This window comes from Strix aluco, chromosome 4 (assembly GCF_031877795.1).
Source record: "Strix aluco isolate bStrAlu1 chromosome 4, bStrAlu1.hap1, whole genome shotgun sequence".
Classification (NCBI taxonomy): Eukaryota; Metazoa; Chordata; class Aves; order Strigiformes; family Strigidae; genus Strix; species Strix aluco.
The window spans coordinates 129,182,264-129,206,742 of record NC_133934.1 but is presented as its reverse complement, the minus strand read 5'-3'; the positions used below and the strand labels follow the sequence as shown (position 1 = coordinate 129,206,742).

Sequence of the window (24,479 nt, the reverse complement as noted above, 5' to 3'; positions counted from 1 at the left end):
ACTCTTTCCCACCTTCCTGATTTTTTCTTCAGCGAGATTTCCTCCTCCCGGCCTTCCCGAGAAGCGTCAAAGGACCATGTCCTTGTTCCTCTTACCTCTCCTCGCCCTGCCTGCATAACACTATCCACAAACAGATTATAGACTGTTGGGAAATAACACCCCATGATCTTTTCTAGACCTTTCTGTCCAAATAAAAACCCTAGTTCACATTTCTATTATCTCCTGTAGATAACTAGCTCTCAGTTCAACTCAGCATGGTGAAATACAAAGTTCTCCCTATTTTTAACTTCTCTTTTCAAAAAGAGATATTTCCTGTTTGATATACATGCATTTGGTTCCTCCAGTTGCCTCCTTTTATCATGCTTTGCCAGTTAATCTTCACTGGGACTCTACATTTTATCAAAACTAACACCAGCATCTTTTCCTGTAAAAGTTTATTTGTGTACAAAATAGACCTTTTTGGCTTTGACATTTATTATAAACAGTCTGTAATACATCATAAAAATCAATCCATCTCAAATGAGTGCTACAGTTGGCTTTATAAAGGCTTGCTCCCTTTTTGCAGTCTCACAGAAATTCAGAGACCCTGAAGCTTGCTGAAAATACCAAATAAAAACAATATTTAGGTTTTTTTAAAGACAGTTCACAATACTATTCTATTTCGTAATCTAGGAGAGACTTGATAATGTTTTAAACTATTTAAAGACCTAAAGCATCTCATGCTGTGATATTTTCTATCCTCGAGTAAAGGTTACATGGGTCAATCTATCATCAGTTTCCGTGGGAGGGTGGGGGGTGTTACACATTCCCCTTTGAGAAAAACACAGCTTCTGCAACAAGGCATGAAACTGAATCAGACAAGATAAATTTGCACTTTTCCCATGGGGTTCTACTATCAATATGTCAAACAGGCAATTTTCATCACAGTTGTAAGCCCTTTCATACTTCTTGATATTTTTTGGTGTTGCAGCTGGCCTTTTTTCCAGTCACTGGAAGAGCACAGTTGGAATGAATAAGCACAGATTTAAAATATATGAGATCAAAGCACAAAAGTGGCTTCTGGGCTTGATGATGATCACAGAACGAACCAAGAATTGTCCAAAAGTGTAATTAACCTTATGTAACAAGCATCATCTCCAGAAATGAATCTGTTTCCTAACTGTGTCTCAATTATTGAAAATCATATAGTACAGTCTATCTTTCCTTTTACTTTTGGATCATGCTTCTCATCATTGTTATTTGACCTTAATTTCTAAATTTATTATTTTAGTTCTAGGCATTTGGATTTCTTACGCTGCCAAAGTATGAAGTATAAGTCTACATTAAACTGCTAGAACATTCACTCTGTTTATAGAATTGACTTTCTGTGTTCCTCCTGATATTAGCAAGACAGCAAATAGAAAGATACTTCCTTTTAAATGAGAAACTGAATATATTTACCTGTCTTCAACTGTCTTGTTGGAGGGGTAGAATACCTTGAATGAAAATCCACTTCTTGGAAATGAACCCTGTAAAGAAAAATGTGTACACCACACTTGCGTCAGTAAAATACTGTACAAATAGTGAGACACATGCTTGACTGTGACTGCACCCCCTTCTTATTTTGGTAAAGCGTAAGGAAATCTTACAGGGTTTATGCAAAGGCAGTCAGTGTTGGTGACAGTGAATGGGTCGTATTTATCTGCAATGACGAGCATATCAGGCAGAGGATAGACCCTCAGGGCGTAGTCATAGGCCCAGTACACGGGGCTAACGTACAGCGGAAGTGGCGTCAGATGTCCTTGTGATAATATAGTCTTTACAAACTGCAAGATAAACATAAATAGTTAGTCTGAACCATTTTCTACAAGTCTAATTCCTGTAGATGCTAACGCCCTGTTAATAAAGAAGCTTTGAACCTGAAAATGGTTTTTGTGTATCTCATTCCCTCTGATTATCATTGATTTCTGGAGTAAAGCAGCTACTCCCCTACAACAGTCAGCTGCTTTTTTTTTTTTTTTGCTGTGTTGTGTTGTGGGTTTTTTTAAAGTTTTTCTGAAATTTACCAGCCAATATTTGAAGATCTCAAAACTATTTCATCAATCAGACTCTCCAACAGAGAGAATCTGCTTACCTGTTCCTCCAACCCAGGAAGTACCAACAGTGTCATAACTCATTTTCTGGGCTTTTTTTCCCTCATGGCTTTCCTTGCAGTACCGGTTAACCACAAGACCCACACTTAAACAGTGTCTTTTCCCCGAACTGAGGAAATCATTTGATTCCCAAATGATTTTGATTCCTTTGGCTGTTCTGGGAGTTACCCTGCTCCAGACACCAGCTGCCCCCTTTCATTTGCTTTTTCATCTGGCAGATTCCAGACAGGGAATTTTGGCTCCTGCAACTCTCTCCTCAAGAACCCTCAAAGCTTTTATTATTTCTAATCAATCATGTAGCTGCCATGAGGCTCCATTTTTCTCAAAGGGCTGAAATAACTACAGCAACTTGGTGGAAGGGTCTCCTGTTGAAAGAAAACGATGCACCAAGCATAGGCCCAGTTATTCCACTAATACTGTATGAGGCCTAAAGACACTATTAATTCAATCTAATATTAGTAACAAAATTTTCCTCTCTCATTCATCTTTTTTACACTGATGCCTGAATTAAAAAACTAATGACAGGCAGAAAAGGCAGAGAAAAACTGAAGTATGCAAAATCAACCCAATATTGTTATCGGCAGAAAGTGTTGCCATACATAATTCTACATTTCCTTCATGATTCTTTCCCTTCCAAGCATGGGAAAGCCCTGCAGGAGTACAGGGGAGTGATGGCTTGCAGCTTACACATACATGCATGCAAACATGCACACCAAAACCAAGGTGCATCGGTGTCTGCAATGGGTTCCCTGTGTTCACAAAGAAACAGCACTGTCGTGATGGAGGGAAGGAAGAAAGAGCTACAAGAAGTTTCTGAGTCAAACAAACAAACAAAAAAACCCCTATAAAATAAACAGAAACAGACTCCATCCATCACTGCAACCAGCCAGTACTGCCTGGATCATTCTCATTCAATTATATCAGTGAGTCCCATCAACTCCTGCCGTGCATTCATTAACTACAAACATAACTCAGAGCACTGTGGCGATGTATCAAAAAGCAGGATTAAGACTTCAAGTGAGAAGGCAGAAGATACACATGACCTTTTGGAAAAGTGACACACTGCTTTACTGCAAATGTCACCGGTTCACTGATCAAACCTTGAAAAAAAGGTATTTTGTATAAAACTTTGCCTTTAGGAATCAATGTTTCTTGGTACGACATTCATTGCTGGTGCACAGACACCAGAAGTCAGCTGCTATGAAGTTGTGTGTTCAAGGGCATCTGCAGTGGGACAGTCAGAATGACTCAATGCCATCAATCAGCATCGTGGTTTCAGTTATTTTACTGTCAAGATGGAAATGAAGGTAATAATACTAAATGTATAGACCCTTCTTACAATCCCTCTTGGCTCCTCTTGCAATATGTCGTGAGAATGCAGATCAGAGCACCCTAAAGGCAGACCTGCTGATTAAAAAAAGAAGTCAAGGAGATCTTAGCAAGAAGAGTTGAAGGCAGCTCACTCACATGGTTGGGAATGTCCATGTTGCTGGCGGGGAAGCGGACGCAGTTTCTGCACATTTTGTTTACCAAATCTTCACGAAAGATAATTATTTCTTGGGTGCAATATTGAATCCTAAATGGAAAACATTAATGAAATTAAATAAATTGAGATGAAGCTAAAAGATAGGGAGCTGCATTATAAAGTTGATCTCCCTCTAATACAGCAAAATGAAGAAGCACTTTTCAATTAAAAGAATACTTTCCCATCTTCCCTTCATTCTCTCCAGATTCAGAAAACACCCGATGCTTTTGATACTCACTATCAAACTTTTAGCACTTCTTCCTTTCATCACTAATTTATTAACGTATTTAAAACTAGTTATAATAAATGCAAGTGAGGAATTCTAATAATTTGAAAAATTTAAGACAAATCTTTCCAAAATTTGTAATTTTTGAAAATTACATCGGCACATAAATTTGTCATTCAGTAAAAAAAAAACAAACATGAAAAACAGCAGTAAGTTACACTGTTACCTGCAAGGATTTGTGGTGAAAACTGAAAATGGCACCAGCTGCCTGAATTCCTGAGTAATATTTTCAGCCAGAGGAGGTCTAAAATAAATAGCAACAGATATAGCAACAAAGACTCTTACCTTCTTTAACTATTTAACTGAAAATTCCAGAATTTGAGAAAGTGAAGCAAACTGACCTTGGTAAAATAGAACCAGGACCAGGGTCTTCGGGGCCAGGAACAAACACAAATCGACTACTGTAAAAAGTGCAACATATCCCTTTTATACAAAATGATCCTAGAAGTATCTAAACATTGGTTACACACAGCCATTACTCCACAGATGCATGCAAATAACCTATTCTGGGGCTGAGATGACAGCTCTTCCTGACATTAAGAACTACATAAATCACAGCTAAGGCATGAAATACACATCCATTCCTCACTGAAGTGGAGAAAAAGTTTAAAACTATTCACCGTGCAAGGGGGACTGACTGTGGGAAGGGAGACAGACCAGGCGTGCAGCCTGGCTCAGGACTCGGTGGTAATGGGCTCCAGGATCCCATACAGGCACCCCAGATAATCCAGCAGCGGAGGTACGACTGCTTACATCTCACACGGAGCTCAAGAGCTACAGGCTGTGGCCTTTCCTGTTTTTGGGGCCCATTCTAGGAACTAGTTCTACTTAGGGGCTACTGTTACGAATTCAAAGATCAGAAGTCAGAAAGGATAAGCCTGGCTGCCTCCCTGTTTTACTTTCCTTTGTATATTCAAATTTCTGTAGAAGGGATTTAGTTCTCCAGGCTTGAAACGGGGCTCCCACAGAGCAGGGACAGACGAAGGGATAAATAAAAGATTCCTTTGGAGGATTGCGTTGCTTTGGTTAGCTCTCAAACCAGAGGCTGTGGAGAACTGTGTGTGCAAGAACGGAAGGGAGAGAAATGAGATGCCTCCATGTCGGCAGCAGTTGGTGTCTCAGACGACATTTTCTGGGGCTGGTGCAGAAGGCCTGTAGGTGCTCGTAACAGCATCAAGACTTCAACATCAATTTATAAAGCAGCATTGCTCAGGCAGAACCCTGCTGATTTCAAGGGAATTCCAGGGGAAAAGGGCTCACCCAAATAGCACTTCTGGGGAATCATGAGCTGTGTTTAATCCATGTGGAAAATGTTGCAGGGAGAGGCAGTTTCCCCTTTGCTCACTCAATAGCAGCTTCCATGACCAAGCTATTATAGATAAAATCAAAACCTTACACTGTTCCCAAAACAAACGCACAGGCCTGTTACAAGACCAGCTTTCTAACTGATCATAGCTGGCTCAAAATAATGAGAAAACATTCTATCTGTGAGTTTCTTAAAGTAATTAAAACAAAGGTTTCACAAAACAAACAAATTCCTTTTTTCATAGCACTTTACTGTGTACCTTTTATGAATGCTGGGATATTCACATATAATATCTGCAAGAGCCTTCAAAGAACCTGGAGTCAGGAAAAAAAAAATCTATGATACAACACCTGGTTAAACAATGAACATGTATTATATGAATCACCCCCACAGTACATTAAAAAATGTGTCACTTAGAAAACAAGGGTTTCTTTTCTGCTCTCTTAATTTGTTTTGCCTTCATTATTTTAATTTAATGTACACGTCTGACTGTATAGAAAGACTCCCCTACCTTTCAGTGACTGAATCTGATTTTTTCCATATGGTGCAAATGAAAAATTTCCACAAAAGAAAAAGCAGGTTGGAGGTGCAGAAGAATAACCTGGGAAAACAGACTATGTGTGAGTATATTAATTCACTTTAGTATCTTTCAGCATTCAGCCTCCAGGCCATTCCATGAAAGGCAGAAACTGAAACAGCACTTCAAGCTCTGCTGTTATTAATATACCTGAACTATTTTCTTGATACAGGCTTTTGTTAGCTTAAAAAGGATAATGGCAATGCACAAATGTCACTTCAAGGAAGCCCTCTGTTATTTACAGGCCCAGTTCCAACAATATTGTTTGTGTGTATCCAACTAACTACTGACCCAGTCATATAATTACACAAAGTACAATTATAATAAAGAGTACAATTTAAAAATGCACTCTTTTCTTAAAGAGAAAAACAGCGAGTAGGTAGCAATGGATTACTATTAACCTCCATGCATCATTCCAATTCAAGGACTCTACCAACATTTAATTCGCTCTTTGTCATTATAAAGCAACAGTAACTGGAATTGCCTGAGCATTTTAAGAATCTGATGAATCCTCACAATATCACTAATCACCCAGAAACACATGTTTTATAGCAAAGAGTGGAAAAAAGAAACCTGATTCCCATCCCCGAAATAAAAATTTAAAAATCTACTCAGGCATTCATCTCACGTTCCAGGTTACTCTCCATTTTCCTAACATGCAGTACCAGACTTGGATTTACTTCACTATTTTTCAGCCTAGTTGGTAAATAGGACAGAATTGTTTATACCAGAGAAATGCCTCATCAATGTTTTTCCTTGCTATTCCACTCGGCTATTATTTTTAATTTATAATTATGAAGCTTATTACTTGCCTATTAAAAAAAAGTCTCAAAATAATAAATGCAATGTATGCATCTCTGCCAGCTGAGTTCAGTACATTAACCTCACTGGCCAAAGTCCTTTTATTACTTCAGCATACACAGTCTTAGGTCAAGTTCAGTTTGCCTCAAGGATCTTGCCAACTTTGATCAAGATAGTGAACTGGTTTTGTAACTTCTGGGTGAGAGGAGCAATTTGTGTCCAATTTTCTTTAGGTGAGTAGCAGTTTCCCACCCTGAATCTTATGTTGCTTATTTTTAAATTAGCCACCCTCTCACACTTCCATTCTACCTAAGACAGACAGGACAAGCTGTTCCAAAACTGCTCTGGAATACAAAGAAGCAATTCACAGATCTCACAGATACTTGCTATCCAAACGTTGTCAACATTACTAATGTAATGATGAGTGGAAGAAACAGTTCATATTTTAAGAGTAACTGACATTTTTTCATTGGTAGAACCAGAAAGCATTCGAGGGACTGCTGATCTCTGATGAAGTAAGAAGTTTTCTTTAAACTAAGCCTAGGAATAACTTCCACGAGCAAGGGAAATGTTCTTGTCACAGCACATAAAATGGCTACCGTCCAAAACAATATTAGTACTAGGTGTCAGCTTGCAAAAATATAATACAATCCAATTTTAAAAACTGTTAAAGATCCAAAAGAAATATAATAGCAACCATGAAATGCAAATAGCTGTCACTAAAATTAGAATGAGACTTCACTGGCTTTGGGCTTGGGTTCAGTGGGATCCTACAAAAAAATGCAACAGTTGGGCTTTTTCTAGCTTTCTTAAAATGGAAGTTCGTTAAAAATGCACAATACAGTAATAACAGGACTCTTGCAAATCGTTGCCTTACCTTTTCGTTTAAAAGTATACTTTGGAAAAAAGGCACAGAGACCACTGTCTTGATGTCAGCTGTACACCATCCAGCTCGCCCTGCCCGACAGGGATGCTCCCGGGAGCGACCACATGATGAAGCGTTCACAAAGCTAAACCAGCATAAAACTAATTCTCCAACAAAGGCAATTAGTTTTCTGCTGAGGTAATCCCTGAATGAGCTCACCATGGGGTCAGACTTCCCAGCCCATGTGAAGGAGGGGACAGAGCCACAGCTGGGGACCAAGGACCAGCCAGGCATCAGACCACCCCGCTGCACTCGTCAGCTCCACCCATCAAGGCTGCTAAGGGCTTAGGAAAATGGTAAAAATTCCCTAAAACAAGGCTCAGAGTCAAAACAGTCCTCACCTACCCGAAAACATTGTGTGAAGCTTTTCCAGTACTTCTGCTTGGTCCAGCCATACATCAGAAAGAAATACAAACATTGCATCTTCATTTTCATCCTCCAGCTGCTTCAGTTTTGCAGAAGCCTTCACTGAAGATGAAGAAGGCCCTCCAAAGAAGTTTACATTCCCATAGAAGGCTCTACATCATTAAAATATTCAAGTTAGTCCTGTTTTCTTCCCAAATCGTTAGTAGTTTTGATTATGACTCACTTAAACCATTTTTTTTATTATTGTTGTTGTTGTTACTATTATGATAGGCAGCTCAGATGGTATCAGTAATCATTTACTACTTCATGGAGAAGCCCAAGAAGAGAAATGCAGTCACCTAGACATAAAGCAGAGGCGCTGCCCTGCCGTAACTTAATTATCTCAGGGTAATATTTATCCTGGGTTCTTTCCCACATCCATTCTCTGAGTAACAAGGAATTTTACTCCCATGTAAGTTACCTAGTTTTGCAACTGAGAAGGGCTTTCATCCCAATTAATATGCAGAACCTAACGGCCTTTGGAAGGGTTTTTCTGCCAACACTTCAGGCTTTAGTACTGGTCCAAGCAGACCAGCAAGTCCCAGAATTGCTTCCTTAAAACTGTATTTATTTTGAAGCATTGGGGGAGGAGAAAGAATAGCACACTCTAATGTCACAGAAATTATAAAATAATAATGTGCTTACTTAGAAAACCATAACAAAATATGGAGTGAGGCTGCTGAAAGTCAGTTTTATACCTAGTGGTAGCAGAAGGCTCAGTAGGCGGAAATCCAAAAGCGTTCACATGAAAAACTTCATCTTCATACCAACCTAAGAGATTTTTGAACAACAAAATAACCTTTAGTTTTTCTAACAACATCATGTCCTAGACATTAGTCAGACAGTTGGCAGCTGTACAGCATAGCTAGTCTCAGCCTCCATCAATCCTTCTCTTGTGATAGCACCAGCCCCTGTGCTGTTTAGTGGTGAACCAGACCAGGGAACTATCTGGCTGAAAAACAGGCTGAGCAAGAAACCAACTATTTTTTTAACCCAGACACTTCTTTGAATGGATTTGATGCACAGTCACATAAACAACCTTCTCAACCCAAGAGTAAGAATGTAAGGGAACAGGATTCATGTTTGCTGGCCCTGTCGCAGAAGAGTCTCCATCAAACTACACCCTTTCTCAAGAACTGTCCCACCTGTTAGAGGAACAGAAGTAATAGGGTGATACTTGTCCCCACTACCATTTGTGCTCCTAACTTCTATCTATTTTATAATTTTTAAACAGAAAATACATTATTAGAAAATAGACTGGGATTATGTATATTGCACAGAGTAATATTCTAAAAACAGCCCCAAGGCTCCAAAACTGCAAGCCCTTACATCATCTTAATGAGAAGACTCATTAAAGCCTCTGAAGGACCAAAGCTTTGCCAACAAAAAGCAGCATTTTCAGATTGTTAAATCATACTGTTTGGTTATTCTAGTCATAACTTCTCCAAGCATGTTGGAGCCAGGCTAAAAAAGGCCAATCCTCAAAGCTGCTACAGATGCTCACATCCCACCGACGTCGCTGAAAACCACAAATTTTGCAGAGCTCCGTTCTCTGCCTCTAGAGCCCACGAGGTAAAGGAAAGGCTTACGGCCAAAAATCTCAGTCACAAACTCAGCTTATGGTCAAGCCTCATCAACATGAGACTTGTCTGTCCAGCCACATCTGGCAGACATGTAACTGCAGCAACAGGCATTAACAGAATAACTTATTACAAGCGAAGAAAAATAGTCAGCGTTACCTTCTGCCAAAACAAAGCATGATTCAGTATATAAACCACTGTGGAACTGGTGCAGAAAGGTTAAGAAATATATTTTTCTTAGATCAGGACTCTTAAACTTGTTCTTTAGCCAACATTTGCTTTCCAGCTGGTGTAATACATTTGGACACCACTGAAAGTTCACAGGCTGCCTTAAGAGCCTGGTAATTACGTGGTAGCTGAGCAGGTAAGTTCATAAACGGCCCACAAAGAGGAACATGCTCTGCTTCCACTAGGAGGAATACTAACCTTGTCCTCACAGTCTCTGTGAAAGGGCACCGAGCTGCAGCAACCAAGTAATTTGAAAAGAAGCAAAAAGACAGAGCTGCAATTCTCAATATGTCATTTTTAATAGTCAGTATTGATTTACTATTCAATTTAAAATTCTCCAGGTCTATAGAAAACGTCTTCGATTCTTACATCACAGTAAAAGGATATGGCTTTGCTAAGGTCTAGCTGGACAACTCCTGTAGGGTCTTCTAGGAAAAATTTCCCCTAAAAAACAGGATTAATTAATAACGCAAAATATACCCAAACACATAAATGCTTCAATCAGAAGCATCTCTCAGTCAGCACTTAGAAATCATTTAGTGGGTTTTAATATTAGAACACACTGGCAGACCTGAAAACGATACAGTTTATAGTAAGTGTATCTTAGCACCTTCCCGTTGAGTGACTGCAGCCTGGATTGCAGGCGCACCCCTCCCCTACAACCACAGTCCAATGCAACAGCAAGTCCAAACAGAGGCACGGGAAGCTCCAGCATTTCAAGAAGGGGCATGCCTAAAAATGTAACTGGTTCTGGCTGCTGACACAAAGCATTACAAAATGCTGTAGTGAGAAGATAAAGACATTTTCTCTCCCACACCAACTGCTTGTGGAAAAGTCTCTTCTTAGGGAATGGATCTCGCACCACTGACATTGATGGGAGCTCTGCCACTGACTTATACGACAGGATGAAGTGGTGAGATACTTAAGTTTTCTCATTTTCTAATATATTATAACACTGAATGAATGGTGACCTAGATATCCACAATAAAAAGCAACCTACCTCCTTAAGCTGAGTTATCATCCCAAGCACAATCACTTCTCTCACTTTAGCTGTATTGCCCAACAGAGTTTCTATTGTTTTAAGCTGGAACCAAAGGCAAAGAATCAAACAACAATTAAATCAAACTCACCATGTATCTATTCTTAAGCAAGCAAGACAAAGCACCACCCAGCACATGTTTTTACATAAATACACAAATGAGCTATGAGAAAATACAGGCTCATTAGAAAAATCAGGGACACATTGCTGAATGTCCAGTGGAGCACTGTTTAGGAAAAGATTTCCAATAATGGCTGCTAGCATGAAGAACTGCTTAGCAAGTAAATATTTATTGTGATTATTTTGCTTGCAACTGGATTAAAACTGAAAAGAACAAGTGGCAATTTCTGCTCTTGCCTAAGAATGTGAATCGTAGTCACTGGATCCTCAGCAGGATCCAACCTGAACCACAGGGCCAGCCTGCACCCATCCAGTCACACTAATTACTTTTAAAGAGGAACCTTAGATGGATGACAGAGAACACTCCAGAGTAACACAGGTGACATCGCACAACATGCTGTCTGCGGCTTCTGGACAAACTGATTTTGGTCTGTCAGGCTGCAGTTAAGAGAGCCAATCCTCCTACACCACCAGCATAAGCAATGCATTTGCCACTGCTGACAGGGAGAAGCAGTCAAGGGAGAAAGATAAAGCCTGTAAAGCCTAGATGGAGATAAAGGCTCGACTCAGCTAAGCTCAGTTCCCTTTTTCTACACGATGGCATGCTCTGAACAGGGAGAAGCAGGGAAGCTGAGCAAAGCAAAAGCTGTTATTTGGTACCCAGTGACACCCCCCCCCCCCCCCCCTTTTTTTAACAGTATGAAATAACTATATAATATAGTGAGAGCATTTGAGAAAACTGAGATGGGAGCAGAACAGACTAAAGTTATGACCTTATTCAACTGTAGGTTTGTGAATTTAGTGCTTATGAAAAAAAGAAGAAGGAAAAATATCCCCAAGCAGAGGGAAGCAAAGTGCAGTAAGCTAAACAGCTAATGCCCTTCCACCTCAGAAAGCCACGTTTCTCTTGCACTTCATAGCTGCTTTTCAGTGGTTTCATCATCATGCAGATCTGAGCCATATAACTGCATTTTTGACACACAGGCTAAAAATTATCAAAAATAACTCATTTGCATTGATTACTCATATTGGATGTAAAACTAAGATGTCACTGGAGAACTATTACTGCATTAAAGCGTAAAACAAGTACAGTTCCCTTGGCAAGAAAAAAACCCAGATTTTTTACCTGGAATTTGCTCTTACTGTCATCAGGATGAGCAACAACTGCTGAAGGAGTAAACAACTCATGTCTGTGAGTCCTCTGCAGAAATCAAAATTGAAGTAATGCAGTTTAAAAATAAATGAGCACTGTCAAAAAGCCAGTTCATTACAACCACTACACAAAATACTTTTTAAAGTTCTCTTACTCTATTTTATCCAGCAACATCTAATCTGTTAAGCATAATCAGTTCTTTTGACAAGAATTTGCTTCTAAGAAATAGATGTTCAATAATACTGGACAATAAAACTAAGCCAAAAAAAGTAACATCAAAGCATCTATAATCCTTCTAAAAGAAGTTATTTCGGACTACCTGGAAGGAAGGGGTGAGAGAGCAAGGGAAGGTAAACTGTATTAAATGCTAACTATGTGGAAAAGAACAGGTTTCTCTTCAGGGCAGGGCCTAATAAAAGTAAGCAATATTTTATTTTATTTTTAATAACAGGAGAAAGCTACACTAACAGATAAACTGCCGAGAGCATGAAGAAAATGCACTGTAGAAATTTTCAATTCTTTCACTGTTTTTCATGCAGTCTGAAAGCCTCCCCTTGGAACAAACCCATCGCTACCAGCCCGTGTAACACACGCAGTAATTCCCATCAGCGGCCCTCACACATGTAGTGACCTGAACCTTCACTTTTCTGGAGGGTGGAAAGGAGTACGTAAGACAACCAAACACAAAACCTGTACAACAGAGAGTCTATGTGAAACCATCAGGCAAAGGTGCAACAGCAGTTGAGTCTAAGTTAAGTCTAAGTTAAGTCTAAGAAAAGGAGGCTGCAGGATATACACCCTATGGACACCTGCAGATGCTGTTCACAGAAACCAACTTGTTCTGTGCAAGTGGGCCAATTCCAGCAGGTTTCACTAATCCTGATCACTGTTTGTATGAACTAAAGCTTCTTCAGTTAACGGCTAACTGGTCTTCCAGGGCAGGGGATCCCAAACTGCTGTACATGTACTCCTAGTGGCAGTTAACTCCCTGGTAGACAGAGAGTTGTTGCTGCTCTGGGGTATCTGACCCTGTGCCTCAGACTACCGCACGGATGACCAGTTCATAGAATCACAGGATCATCAAGGTTGGAAAAGACCTTGAAGATCCTCCAGTCCAACCATGAACCTCACACTGACCGTTCCCAACTCCACCAGATCCCTCAGCGCTGGGTCAACCCGACTCTTCAACCCCTCCAGGGATGGGGACTCCCCCCCTGCCCTGGGCAGCCCATTCCAACGCCCAACAACCCCTTCTGCAAAGAAATCCTTCCTAAGAGCCAGTCTGACCCTGCCCTGGCACAGCTTGAGGCCATTCACTCTTGTCCTGGCGCTTGTTCCTTGGCTCAAGAGACTCATCCCCCCTCTCTGCACCCTCCTTTCAGGGAGTTGTAGAGGGCCATGAGGTCTCCCCTCAGCCTCCTCTTCTCCAGACTAAACCCCCCCAGTTCCCTCAGCCGCTCCCCATCAGACCTGTGCTCCAGACCCTGCACCAGCTTCGTTGCCCTTCTCTGAACACACTCGAGTCATTCAATGGCCTTCTTGGAGTGAGGGGCCCAAAACTGAACCCAGTAATTGAGGTGAGTTTGCACGGTTCAGCTCGGTGCCTCCCCGCTGCCTACAGGCCAGCACAGACAAAAAGCTGTGCTCACTGTCACAGAAGTACAGAACCATAGAATGGTTTGGGTTGGAAGGGACATTAAAGACTGTTAAAGTCCCACCCCCCTGCCACAGGCAGGGACACCTGCCACTAGCCCAGGTTGCCCAAAGCCCCGTCCAACCTGGCCTTGAACCCTTCCAGGGAGGGGGCAGCCACAGCTTCTCTGGGCAACCTGTGCCAGGGCCTCGCCATCCTCACAGGGAAGAATTTCTTCCTTGCATCTAATCTAAATCTCTCCTCTGTCAGTTTACAACTGTCACCCCTTGTCCTATCCCTACACCCCCTGGTAAAAAGAGTGCCTCCCCCCTTTACTGTAGCGCCTTTAAGTCCTGGGAGGCCGCTCTAATGTCCTATCACAACAGGCCCTACTAAAAAGTTTATCCCCTTTAAGTACTGAAAGGTATTAAGGTCTCCCCGGAGCCTTCTCTTCTCCAGCTGAACCCCCCCAACTCTCTCAGCCTGTCCTCACAGGGGGGTGCTCCAGCCCCCCGAGCATCTTCATGGCCTCCTCTGGCCCCGCTCGAGCAGGTCCGTGTCCTTCTGATGTTGGTGCCCCCAGAGCTGGACCCAGCACTGCAGGGGGGTCTCCTGAGAGCGGAGCAGAGGGGGAGAATCGCCCCCTTGCCCTGCTGCCCACACTGCTCTGGGTGCAGCCCAGCATACAGTCGGCTTTCTGGGCTGCCAGCACACGTTGCTGGCTCATGTTGGGGAATCCTGTTCTGAATTTGCTCACAACACAAAACGAAGACACACGTGCCACCAAGAGATGACAAGGGGTGGTTGGCTCTCATTGGGCATTTTGAAAACTGGAAAATGAATAAATGAACTAAACCAGAAGCAAACTTCCGTGCTTCAAGGAGAGCCTGAATGAGAGATTTGTATTATCTCAACAAGCACTACATACAATGACATGCTAAACAAACATAACAGAGACAGACTACAGGAGGAAAAAGAGCAAGACACACATAAAAATACATAATCCTCTCTTAAGACATGATGCTAAAATGCAGAAACACATGAATCCATCATGCTGTATGGTGACAGTTGAGAAGACTGATAAACCTTAGTACAGACCCTGTTCTTATTCAGATTTTATTTAAACTGTAGCTCATAAAAGCACCTCAACACAAAGCACTGTTGTAAGAATATACAAAACCGCATTTTGTTTGTGCATTTTGTTAAACAGAGCAAAACTTTTTCTGACCTGTTGTAAGATGGAGTAGCGTTCACAAAACAACTCAGCTTTATCTCTGGCAGTTCCAAATAAATTTGGTACAGGAAAGTTGGTCATTGACAGACTGCAAGAAGTTTAACACAATCAAGATTAAAAAAGGTACATTTCACACACAAAAATGACTTATTGATCTAAAAGTTCTAGGAGACTGCAAAAGCTATAACACTACTGCATCGTTTATTTACTCAATGAGGAAGATTTCTGCTAGGGAACCTGTGTTTCTGCATTTTGAAGGCTACATCCATTTAATTTCCCTCTAACACCCAGTCCTCCAGATTTATCTGTCCACCTGAATGGGACTCTGCAGAAATCAGTTTCTAAAAAAGCAGTTATGTCTTAAGTGGCCACGAACAAGAGTATTTTCTTCCTCTTGGTTAGCAGGCTGTCTTCATGGGGTTCTCTGCTTCTGATAGCCTGGAAAGCTGGAATAAAACTCCTACTGCAAACTCACAGATTGCTTTTGCTAGACTGGCAGAATCACGGACCAAAGCTAGGAAAGGAATTACACATTACATGAAGGTCGCTGCAACCCCTCGCAGTGGACACTACTATCCATCCCTCAGCTAACACCACTTCAAGCTTTTTAAAAGCACAGCCTCTTTCTGGCTCAGCAGTCTGGGCCTCTTGCTGTTAAAGGTAAATTCTTTAGCTAGCAAAATATTTACAGCCAATTTCCCCAGCTATTTCTCCCTTACTCCAACCTGGGGGATCACCAGTTGCTCCTAATTTTTCTTTTTTAGCTTTTGTAGCTCTCCTTAGAAAAATCCCAGGGCTTCAAGGAGTTGCAAGCTACAGCCTAAGAAACAAATACATGCAACACACAGACCAGATTTATTTTTTAAAAAAACAAACAGCCAAATGTGGGGGAAAAAACAAACTACGTTTAGTGATGTATATCCTTACCCTTACTGTCTCTTTTATTCATTAGATGGCATAAACATGGTTGGACATTTTAGTACCAGATAAACACTGGAGTTTCAGAGCCAGTAACATCAGAGGCAGCACAGAACACACTGTCACAGGACATACAGGTCCCCATTTCAATTTCATCCTACTGAACTAGGAAAAACCCAATGGCACATTTATTTATGAGCCAGCATTTATCATGGAGCCTGACTAGTTCTTTACAGACTAAGAAACAAAATCATCTCAGCTTCTCACGCAGGCTTAAGATAAGCAGACCCAAAAGGAAAAGATTAGACACCAGACTTTTAACCATACAGAAATAGAGACTTTTTTTCTTAAAACAAGGAGTGGTTGAAACTTAAAATATGCAGGACTTACGGTAGAAACTTCTTTCTTTCTGAATTATAAATATAACGAGGAATATCGAAGGCTCCAATAATGTTGAAAACATTTTCTCTGAAATAAGAATACATTTACAACATTATCTGAAGTGGACGAAACAAACAGTAACAAAACAGGTTGAATAAAATTATATTCGCTTTGTTCACTACCACCCTGCACTATCATCATTTCTCCTGCATCACTCTAACTACTGGATACCACTGCATCTTCTAATTCAAAAAAGGAAACTCTTCAAAAGTTCATTTAGAAATGAGAGGGGGATACATCTCCTTCCCGTACCATCCTCTGCTGTCTTTTTTGACAACAGAACAGCCTTGGCATGGTTAATGTGAAGGTTTAAATAATGGACATGCAAAACTCTTCAGATTATTAATCGAGTTGATACATCCCATTATATTTACTGGTTCAGCTCTCTCCCCCGATGACTCTCATTTATTTCTTACTGTAAGTGGATTGATTTCATCGGAGTAGATAAAATTATCCCATGAACCTTCACACAGGACAACCATCACTGCCTATCAGACACTTCTGTCTTAGGCTTCAGAGTGCATTTCCTGCAAAACTTTGCCTTCAGGCTTTCTGCAGCATAATTCAGGAGTTGTACAAGCTGGCCCTGTGATCTGTAGAACTTCTCCCTTCAGGACTCTGTACTGAGAATCTGTGCATACAGATTTCATTTCTGGAGTAAAAAATAATGTGTATAAAACAACACAAAGAAAAGTCACACTCAAACCATCTGCATCATAAAGGTTCCAGTGACAAGGAGAAAAGTAAAAAAGAAATTTGCTTCATATTGAGAAACTGTGGGATCACAGTATCTAATTGACATGCCTAGCAAACCATTTATTTTCATGCTTCGCATTACGATGTCAATACACAACATGAACGCTAAAGGAAACACATTTATCACGATCACAAATAAAGTTCTCAGAAACTCAAGTAATTGCTCTCCACTTCGTTATCAGAGAGTGAAAATCAATCACAGTTTTCAAAAACCAGCCCTGCTATACGAAAAAGCAGAAACAAATACCATGGAGGAAAACTTTTCCAAGTGCTTTCAGAAAAGAAGTACCTTATGAAAAGCACAAAAACGACCTTAGGTAATTTTGATCTAGAGAAAAGGAAACAAAGACATGAACAGAAGTAACAAGTTCTCTCTGTATTGTAACTATTGGTTTATTTTATTGGTTAATATTCAACCTGTATCCCATGTAACACATAACCATAGCATTTTAATTCCAGAATGTCAGCATTATATTTAGAATCCCCTAGAGGCCTATCCATGAGAACAAATTTTCTAAGAAGGAACATTACTAACCTTCTAAGACAGTACCAGGAAGACAAAAGCACAAAGCAATTACTGCATGTGTAGCACTGCAGAAAATGCCTGACATTTATTTTCCAAGAAGAAATAAAGGAAGGCATACCAACCCTCATAAACCTCAAATAATAAAATAATGTCACCGTACATAGTTTCATCAGATGCCTGGCTACATTCTTGGACAGCTGCTTCCACTGTGGATTGTTCAATCATATTAGATGACACTGAAAAGAAAATTTCAAAGGATTAAAACTGCAGCCTGTGGAAAGTTGTCAGAAAGTAAGTACGTCCCAAATATTTTACAACAAATGGTTCAGTCTTCTCGGAGGAATACATTACACAAGTAAGCATATTTTCAGTAAGTTAATGACACACACTGTTTTCTCTTTACAAATGGATCACTTAGTATTCTTACCAGAAGGATACATCTCTAGTGAAAAAATAACCTACACACATACTGTGCCCACCATTAATTCACTAAACATGGAGAACAAGACAATTATAGTTTATGCAAAGCTGCCAAATATACTACAAATGTGTTAGATCTGAGCTTTCACATTCTGGAGGTTAATTTTGTTCCAGAACATTATCACACAGATTGCTGTCATAAATAAGTATTCAAACAGTTTAACAGAATTTTGGAGATAGGCACATTGTTGTCTTCATGGATTTAAACTGATAACTGAAATTAAAAAAATATTTCTAAACGCTAATGTTTTGCTGAATTTGAAGGGAATCAATGCAGATTCACAAAAGGACTTGGTCAGTGTTGCCAAGCCTAACTGCTGGGCTCCTGAAACAGAAATCAGTACGTGAAAACCTGCCCCTGAGTTCCTGTTCAGGGCGTGGGACTTAAAATCACAATTTCTGTAAGACAGTGATGAATAGCAGAGCAAAATGGGCACTAAGGGAGTTAGCAGGAACCACAGGAGAGACCAGCATGTCTGAATTGCACCTCTTCCCCTAACCTCAAACAACTCACGGATGTTAGCTGGACAATACGGGAAGTTAGAGGCACAAAACTCCCACTGGACAAAGACCAGTGTGGGTGAGTGCACTGACAGCATGTACTACATTGGCCCTAGAGCTTCTTGTACAGACCCAAATTTTGTTCAAAAATGAGGATGCGTTAATTTGTACCAGCAGGCTTCACGCTAGATCAGGACCGGTTCTTCAAACTGCTTTTACTCCCTGTTTGATCAGCTACAATCTGTTATCCCATGGCTAGAGTAGAAATATAAAGACGTAACTTCTATAGTCTGTGTTCTAGTAAAACTACAAAGCAATCATGTGCCCACCCTTGATTTAATTCGGTTTAAATAGCATAGGCTGGGACAGTTTCCTGAGCTCATCTAAAGCCTAGTATTTATTTTAGATCACATTTATATGGATTTGAATCTCCTCGGCCAAAACCTGGCAGTGAGCCCAAGTTTCCTCGTTCTCATGAGCTCTGATCAGTAAACACACACGTATGTCAGGCATCAGTGACACTTCTGTCAGCCACATTCGTTAACTAAAGGTGCTACAACTCCTGTTTTGAGCTGTCAGACTGTGCCACGTATATTTTGAGCTCTACCCCATGCCTTTTATGACACTTAGAGGAGCAGGGACACTGGATCTGTGTACCTCAGGTCATACTGTCCCAATTAAGCAGGAGGTAGTCCCCGGACAAAATACTCCTGCCAAGACGATGGAGTTTTCTGGATTGTACTTTTGGACTTAATAGTTTATAGAATTTGATGTACTTTCACACGCCAAGCTGGTACAGCTTCTCCAGCACTACAGCGCTCCAACTGTTATCAGCACCTTCTGCCCAATGTTACTACCACGAGATCAGGCTGGCAGAACAGAACATCTGCCCTGCTGCTTCAGAGAACATCCAGGTGATGGTTAAACTCCACCCACCGTTGGTTTAAGCTAATATGTTGGACTGTTATACTGGTGCACTTGCATCTCCCACTTCACTTAGATGGGAGGGCAGTGATCTCTGAACAAAGGAATGCAACTGTTCCCTTCCTGCAGTCACAGCTAGGCTCCCCCGATTATAGCTGTCAACAACCCCAACCTTTTTTTGGACCTGGTCTACTGAATAACAAGTGAATTTCTCATTATTTCTTTGGTTTATTTTAATAGTTAAAATGACACTTTCAGATGCAAAGATGTCCATGCAAACTCAGCTAGGTGCTTTTAGCAACTGGCATTGAAAAATTTCACTACTCTTCAAAAAGTCGGGAGGTACCAGGCTGCCAACTGTTTAAATGGCAAATTTGTACTATCTTTGGCTGACATTACAAACGTCAGTATTTAAGAAAACGTCAACAAATACATTTATCTTGATCAACCCAACAGACTAAAATGATACCTTAGTGCATATGCTGCCAGTAACTCTGTCTAAATAACACTATAAGCGCAAGATAAACTTAGCAAGCTTAAGAAAAATAATTTGTTTACTTACAAGGTTGTTTTTCAACTGCATCAATGACATTTTCAATTACATCGTCAAGTTCTACTTCATTGATGGACTGAAGAGCTTCAGTAAGATACTTTAGGGCATCCCTAATTCCAATGAAGAAAATCAGCTCAAAAAGCAATTAATATTCAATACAGTTTATACAAACTACGCCAATTTTGGCAGATGTGAATATAATCACTAAATGGCTTGTGATTTAAAAAGTAGAAATAATTAGTACTGCATAATACCGCTAGTTTAAATCAAACAGAAAAGAAATCATCAGGATTGAAAACATTGAGGATAAGAAGCAGAGAACCTCATCTTCATACAATCATAGAAAGATTCATGTCAGAAGGGACCCTTAAGGTCTCCTGGTCCGGCTTTCTGCTCTGACAGCACAGGCAGCTCACATCACCCACAGCACTGTTCAAATCTTAAATATCTCCAGGGATGGAGTTCTCACACCCTTTCTTGGCCCTGTCCTGGTGCTTAACTACTCTCCTTGTGAATAACTTTTTCATAGGATTGTAGAAAAATCCACGTTGGAAATGTCCTCTGGAGACCATCTGATCCAACTTTCTACTAAAAGCAGGGCCTTGGATTGTGCCATCCAGGGCCCCATTCAGCCAAGTCCTGAGTATTTCCAGTGAGGCAGATTCCACCAGTTCTCTACTCAACCTACTCTAAAGTTTCATTGTTCTTAGAGTGAAGATTTTATTTTAAGCTTGTGCCCGTTGCCTCTTGCCCTGTCACTGTGTATCCCTGAGAAGAAAGTACCTGTGTCTTCTCCATAACCACCTTTTAGGAAGACTGGGATTAGATCCTCTTGAGCCTTCCCTTCTTGGGGCTCAGTAAACCCAAATCCTTCGCAATTTTTCCACATGAAGTACTTTAACCCTTGAATCATAGAATGACAGAATCACAGAATGGTTTGGGTTGGAATGGACCTTTAAAGGCCATCTAGTCCAACCCCCCTGCAATGAGCAGGGACATCTTCCACTAGCCCAGGTTGCTCAAAGCCCTGTCCAACTTGACCTTGAATGTTTCCAGGGAGGGGACATTGACCACCTCTCTGGGCAACCTGTGCCAATGTTTCACCAGCCTCACCATAAAAAATGTCTTCCTTGTATCTGGTTTAAATCTATCCTCTTTTAGTTTAAAACCATTACCCCATGTCCTATCACAACAGGCCCTACTAAAAAATTGATCCCCTTTAAGTACTGAAAGGTACTAAGGTCTCCCCAGAGCCTTCTCTTCTCCAGCTGAACCCCCCCAACTCTCTCAGCCTGTCCTCACAGGGGGGTGCTCCAGCCCTCTGATCATCCTCGTGGCCTCCTCTGGCCCTGCTCGAGCAGGTCCCTGTCTTTCCTGTATTGAGGACCCCAGAGCTGCATTATCTTGGTGGTCCTCCGCTAGACCCTCTCCATTTTTTTAATGCCTCTGTTGAACCAATGTCACTAGAACTGGACAAGTGGGATATCTTCTGCTGCAATCTGTGCTTGCTGCCTCTTCCCAGTGCACTGGCTCCTTCCCGCCATGTCCCCGTTAGGCAGTTGGACCATCTTCACCCTCTTTCCTGCAGACTGAGCAAACCCAGCTCTTCCCACTTCCCTTACACACCATGAGCTCCAGCCCATGACCACCCTAACAGCCCCCTGAAGGACCCGCTCCACTTTACTAGTATCTCAGAGATTGGAATTATTTTCATTTTAAATAACACAAGAATTAGAAATGTGCTTCTTCCCTCATCCTTAGACCACAGTCTCGCAGTTAAAGATAACAATTTTCTTATTAATGTCATCTGTCGGCCAGTCAAAACTGGCATTTTGGTTAACAGCCTGACCTTCAAAATGTCTCAGTTCATTTAACTGTGGGAGCCAGGAGCTCTGAACTTGGACTCCTCACTAATGAAAGTGCCAGGACACTGTCCAAAATAATCACATCCCATCCACGCCAGAAACAAAATGGAACTTAACACACTATCTTGAAAGGAAAAATACCAGCAGTGGAGCCCCAGGCACTCTTATAAATCATGACACTTTCCACTGCTAGCAGAAATCACTTTTCTTTGACCTTGCAATCTCTAACTAATACACATTATTATGTACCTTTGGAAATACCATTTCTTCTGACAGTAAGAGATGCTGAACACAGAGCTGGCAAGTGCAACTCAGGGAAGAGATCCCAGAGTTGTCAGGGACAGCGGGAGACAAAAAAAAAAAACAAAACCAAACAAACGAACAAACAAACAAAAAACAACAACAAAAAAAAACCATCCAGCACCACTATCAGGGAGAGCAGCGAGGGGCAGCTTTTGGGGCGTGGGTCGGGGCATGGGTGGAGGTGGATGTAAGAGGCCCAGAGCAGCAGGACAGGCAGAACTGCAGGGAGGAGAGGCGGCCTCAGTGCGGGGGCGAGGAAGAGGAGGGAAAGGCATCACCACATCCCCGAGGAGGTGATGGCGGGGGGGGGGGGGGGGGGGGGGCGCGGAGCTGTCCCTGACCAAACCCCACAACGCCAGACCCTGGGGCGCGCCCCGAAAGCAGGAGGAGGACCTGAGGGAGGTATGAGAAGACACAGACCCCCACACCCCGCCCCCGACCACTCTCCCGGCCCTACTCACGCCCTCAGCAGGAGCCCGCGCAGGCGGAACGCGGAGCCCAAGCGGCCCCGCAGCCGCTCCGGCTCCATGGCGGACGGTTGGCGCCAAACGGCGTCGCGCCGCCCTGGCCCTGCCCCGGGGCGGGCGGAGGCTCGGGACGGCCCCGCCGCGCCCCTCAGGGCTCAGTGTGGGGAACCGTGGGGCTGAGGCAGCCGCGCTCGGGAGCGCGGCCCGGCTCGCTGTGTGCCCGCGGGAGGCAGAGGGGATCCCCGGGAAGCCGTGCTGCCCGCCACAGTTAGGGCACAGTTGTTCTTGAGTGGCTTTCACAACAAAAAGCAAGGCAGCACTGAGGACACTTGTTGCAGCTGACACAAGTTACCCAGTAAAATTACCCCCGGTATTATTTTGTTGCCTTACAGGCGATGCAGCTCACAATGCTTCTGCCCCGTTTTCCTGTAGGCCCTGGTGCAGGTTGCACGGCATCTCCAGTACTCCAGAGTCCCCTCCAGCTTCAGTTTTACCTGCCATAAAACGTCCACCTGATATGGGCGGCTGTAAATCAGTCTTGGTTCTACTCCTGTGACTCAGACTTGTTTTCACCTGTGAACACCTTCAGTCTGTTAGATGGCTTGGGATGCTTCTCGCCCATTCTGGGTTTCTTCTTGCTGGTTGATCAGTCTCTCCTAAGGTTCACCAGCCCTAGACTGGGGCTGTTAGCAGCCTGCTGTAGTTTTGCAGTTGGTTGCTTGGTTGTGTCATATCTGTCATAACTGCCTTGTGGAGAAGGACTTGGGGGGGTTAGTGGATGGAAAAATATGAGCCAGCAACATGAGCTCCCAGTCCAGAAAGCCAACCGTGTGCTGGGCTGCATCAGGAGACGCGTGGCCAGCAGGGCGGGGGGGGGATTCTCCCCCTCTGCTCCACTCTCGGGAGACCCCCCTGCAGTGCTGGGTCCAGCTCTGGGGGCACCAACATCAGAAGGACACGGACCTGCTCGGGCGGGGCCAGAGGAGGCCACGAAGGTGCTCGGGGGGCTGGAGCACCCCCCTGTGAGGACAGGCTGAGAGAGTTGGGGGGGTTCAGCTGGAGAAGAGAAGGCTCCGGGGAGACCTTAATACCTTTCAGTACTTAAAGGGGATAAACTTTTTAGTAGGGCCTGTTGTGATAGGACATTAGAGCGGCCTCCCAGGACTTAAAGGCGCTACAGGAAAGGGGGGAGGCACTCTTTTTACCAGGGGGTGTAGGGATAGGACAAGGGGTGACAGTTTTAAACTGACAGAGGGGAGATTTAGATTAGATGTAAGGAAGAAATTCTTCCCTGTGAGGATGGTGAGGCCCTGGCACAAGTTGCCCAGAGAAGCTGTGGCTGCCCCCTCCCTGGAAGGGTTCAAGGCCAGGTTGGACGGGGCTTTGGGCAACCTGGGCTAGTGGAAGGTGTCCCTGCCCGTGGCAGGGGGGTGGGACTAGGTCTTTAAGGTGCCTTCCAACCCAAACCATTCCATGATTCAATGATTTGTAGGTCTCTTTCCTCACTGGAAGGGTGCAGTGGGACCCTGGCCCTTTCCCTTATGCTCTGATACACTGACAGTAACTGTCCTACCCAGGTGCCAAGTTTCCTAGGACAGCTCTCAGTTGCCTGAGGGTTTAGTATACAGTAAACTCTTAGTTCTTCAGTTCGTCACTACTCATATGCCAGCACTGTCAGAGATCCCTTCCAGCGGGTTCTGTCTTGGCCAACAAGCTCATGACAGTCTCCATGGCTGTTTTTACACATAACCAGGGAACCACTGTTACAATTTTTCCTTTGGCCCTGAGCGGTTGAAGTCTG

The 24,479-nt window shown here is 42.5% G+C and overlaps 1 protein-coding gene across 2 annotated transcripts; it reads right to left on the bottom strand.

The window, feature by feature from the left end:
- Positions 1–418: 418 nt before the first annotated feature.
- On the bottom strand, positions 419–22,759 carry POLE2 (DNA polymerase epsilon 2, accessory subunit). Of its 2 annotated transcripts, XM_074821191.1 has the most exons (19): positions 22,673–22,759; positions 20,053–20,153; positions 17,746–17,821; positions 16,253–16,330; positions 14,939–15,032; positions 12,051–12,125; positions 10,766–10,849; positions 10,154–10,209; positions 9,697–9,746; positions 8,656–8,728; positions 7,898–8,070; positions 5,761–5,850; positions 5,509–5,563; positions 4,285–4,344; positions 4,110–4,187; positions 3,600–3,708; positions 1,629–1,805; positions 1,441–1,508; positions 419–596 (listed from the first exon to the last, which is right to left on the bottom strand). In XM_074821191.1, the coding sequence occupies exons 1-19, from the start codon at positions 22,738–22,740 to the stop codon at positions 578–580; spliced, it is 1,584 nt and encodes a 527-aa protein (XP_074677292.1). In that variant the 5' UTR covers positions 22,741–22,759; the 3' UTR covers positions 419–577. The 2 variants fall into 2 exon arrangements, with proteins under 2 accessions (XP_074677292.1, XP_074677293.1); XM_074821192.1 differs by lacking the exon at positions 5,761–5,850.
- Positions 22,760–24,479: the final 1,720 nt, after the last annotated feature.

What these genes read in the sequence shown, in the direction of transcription:
- POLE2 (XM_074821191.1), bottom strand. Translation starts at nt 22,740, where the DNA reads ATGGAGCCGGAGCGGCTGCGGGGCCGCTTGGGCTCCGCGTTCCGCCTG. An exon ending in GAGCCTTCTGCTACCACTAG is followed by an intron (nt 8,071 to 8,655) that starts GTATAAAACTGA and finishes TTAATGATGTAG; the next exon opens with AGCCTTCTATGGGAATGTAA. An exon ending in TATCCCAGCATTCATAAAAG is followed by an intron (nt 4,345 to 5,508) that starts GTACACAGTAAA and finishes CACTTTTTACAG; the next exon opens with TAGTCGATTTGTGTTTGTTC.